This window comes from Scardinius erythrophthalmus, assembly GCF_964197995.2.
Source record: "Scardinius erythrophthalmus genome assembly, contig: HAP1_SCAFFOLD_429, whole genome shotgun sequence".
NCBI lineage: Eukaryota > Metazoa > Chordata > Actinopteri > Cypriniformes > Leuciscidae > Scardinius > Scardinius erythrophthalmus.
In genome coordinates this window covers 7,179-10,000 of record NW_028296186.1, presented here as the reverse complement: position 1 = coordinate 10,000, position 2,822 = coordinate 7,179, and the positions used below count along the sequence as shown (strand labels likewise).

Below are 2,822 nucleotides of genomic sequence, written 5' to 3'. Positions count from 1 at the left end.
AGGAAGGATGAAGGAAACACTGTGTGTGTGTGTGTGTGTGTGTGTGTGTGTGTGTGTGTGTGTGTGTGTGTGTGTGTGTGTGTGTGTGTGTGTGTTTATTTAGACAGTTTTATTAAGTTATATAACAGACATTTAAAAGCAAAGAATAACAAACCCTTCCAGAGACCCGAGGCCTAAATGCACGCACACGCACACACACAGACACACACGTGTGTGTGTGTGTGTGTGTGTGTGTGTGTGTGTGTGTGTGTGTGTAAGAGTGTAAGTGAGAGTGTGTGAGTACCATTAAAATCATAACGCACCATCATCACACATCATAATCACATCATACACAATAATCACCATTATCATATCACATAAATATAATCTCCACCATCAGATTTCATAACACACTAATCACCATAATCAAATAAGACACTGTATCAGATATCTTAGAACTATAATCACATAACATAACACTGTAATCACCATAATCACATATCATAACACACTATAATTACAATAATCACATCATAACACACTATAAACACCATCAAGATAAGACACTTTTATTACAGATATTATCAAATGATATTATCAAGATTGTAAGAATCTCTGTGCGACTGACAGTGGAAAATTGTTTACCCATAATGTGTTGCGTTATGCCTGCTTTGAAAATATTAATTATGAACAAACACCAGGACAAATAAGTCTCAGCATCGCATACATGAAATGAATATCACAAAACAACGCACATGAATGAACGCCACATCTACACACATTCTGACTGTGTCCAACAGCAGCCAGAAATATCAATATCAATATCAGTATCAATATAAAAAAATCAAATATGCAGCGGTTGGTTTATTAATTAGTCAATAATTATTACCTTGTGTGTGAAATCCTGATTATAAGCGACGCGCGCAGCGCTGATCTGATCCATCACTGAATGAGCGCGCGCACGCTCTCACGGGGCGCGCTGCGCGTGTCCGCCTGTGCGCGCACATGCGTGACGCAACAACTTAAAACCTACGTCATTCCCACACCAGTAAACTCATTACACGACTCTTTATAAAAAAAATATACACTATGCATCTTTATAAATGCTCAATGAAAAGATGCAATGTTTTAAAAGCACAGAAAAACATGTAATAGTTCTTGTGGCAGTCAATAAAAATATTAAAAAGAAAACACAAAGTGCACTAGAAACTGTGAGTTTTATTATTATTATAATTATTAACAATAACTGTGACACACAACACACTGACTGGCTACACCAAATGTCTTTAAATCAAAAATAAATAAATAATTAAAAACACAAACGCACAGATGAGTTTTAATGATGACCACCAGATGGCATTGCAGACTAAAATAATAACTGTGTTCCTGAACGCCTCATTTTTAAAAGTACTATATAAGATATTAAAGTGTAGTTCACACAAAATGTAACATTTACTCATTTACTCCAATCTCCTCTAACGCAAAGGACTAAATAAGAAATGATGAAGAAGCGCCAGCCGTTTGTTCTGAAATGTTTCAGTTGGACGTTTGTGTGACATTTTTAAATGTTACTATTTGTTTCAGAGAACGTTCAAAAGTAACGTTCCCATGTTTGAAGAATGATACAGTGGAATGTTTCCTTAACGCTCACATAACGTTTTTAAAATGTTTTACAAACTGGACATTGTGAATGTTGAGAGAAGGTTCAGATTTAACCTTTTTATACCTTAAAGTCCTCTGTAGTCAATCATTGTATCCCTTAAAACTCATCTTTGATCACCAAAATTACATATTTAAACATTTTTTCTTACATTCAAATATCTTGAATGTAACTCGACACCCTTGCCTCATTTAGTATGCGATGAATATGCAAATGAGTTCCGCCTCCACTCACTCCCTCAGCTCAGAGATCCACTGGTTGACGATCACACGTTGATCTGATTGGTTACAAGGTAGTTTGTGACGTCAGAAACACCAGCGATTTCAAAGCGTGTTTTTGAGACTGTCTTTGGTTCACTGCAGTTTTAAGGAGGAAATACTCAGCAATGCTGTCGACTTTACACATGCTTTGTCTAAAAGCATATTAAAAACACCACATAGACACATAAACAACATTAAAAGCTGGATTATAAAAGAAACGTTAACAAAACGTCCAATTTTGTTAGCCGGCCTTAAACATCACGGTATCCGATAAGAATGCAGTTATCATTCAGTATCATGTTTTCATTCCCTTTCATGCATTTGACAGACACTTTTCATATGTGATCATGTTCTCGGACAGATGTTCCACATCAGATGAAAGACACCGCAGTCAAACACATGGTAACTCAAACCTTCTTCATCATCATCATCATCATCATCATCATCTTCCCTGACCGGGCCTCAAGCAATCAAGACTACACCCGCATCTTGTTCTGCGATCTGACATTGTTCTCATAGTTTCAGGGTTTCCGCAGTTCTCCAGACGTCTGGTCAGATCTGGAGACGATCCTGAGTGTTTCTGAAATGCTAATTAATCCACAAATATGGCACTACACACACTGACTGACTGAACGTTACAGTAACGGTGATACGGATTGTTTATATAACCGTGCTAAAGCTAACCGTGCTAAAGCTAACCAGCAGCGCTTCTGTGTTTCAGCAACACGAGTTTGTTTGACAAACATCAGATGAATGAGCTTCCATTCGACTGTAAATACACGAGACACAGAGATTAATCTACACACTGGATTTCAAACTGGAGACAAAAGATTTTCATGGGTCACATTCAGATGCATCTGTGTGCATGGTTATGAAATATTATTGTAATGTAAATCATCAGTTTTCTATGTGAATATACAGTA

At 37.0% G+C, this 2,822-nt stretch overlaps 1 protein-coding gene across 1 annotated transcript in view; it reads right to left on the bottom strand.

Moving 5' to 3' along the window:
* The window catches only part of LOC308686561 (ras-related protein Rab-37-like), a gene marked incomplete at both ends in the record, with an annotated part of 6,498 nt that extends 5,576 nt beyond the window's left edge, over window positions 1-922 (bottom strand). The window contains one exon of the mRNA XM_081394996.1: window positions 869-922. Coding sequence (XP_081251122.1) covers window positions 869-922 — 54 coding nt within the window. The remainder of the gene's footprint in view (window positions 1-868) is intronic.
* Window positions 923-2,822: the final 1,900 nt, after the last annotated feature.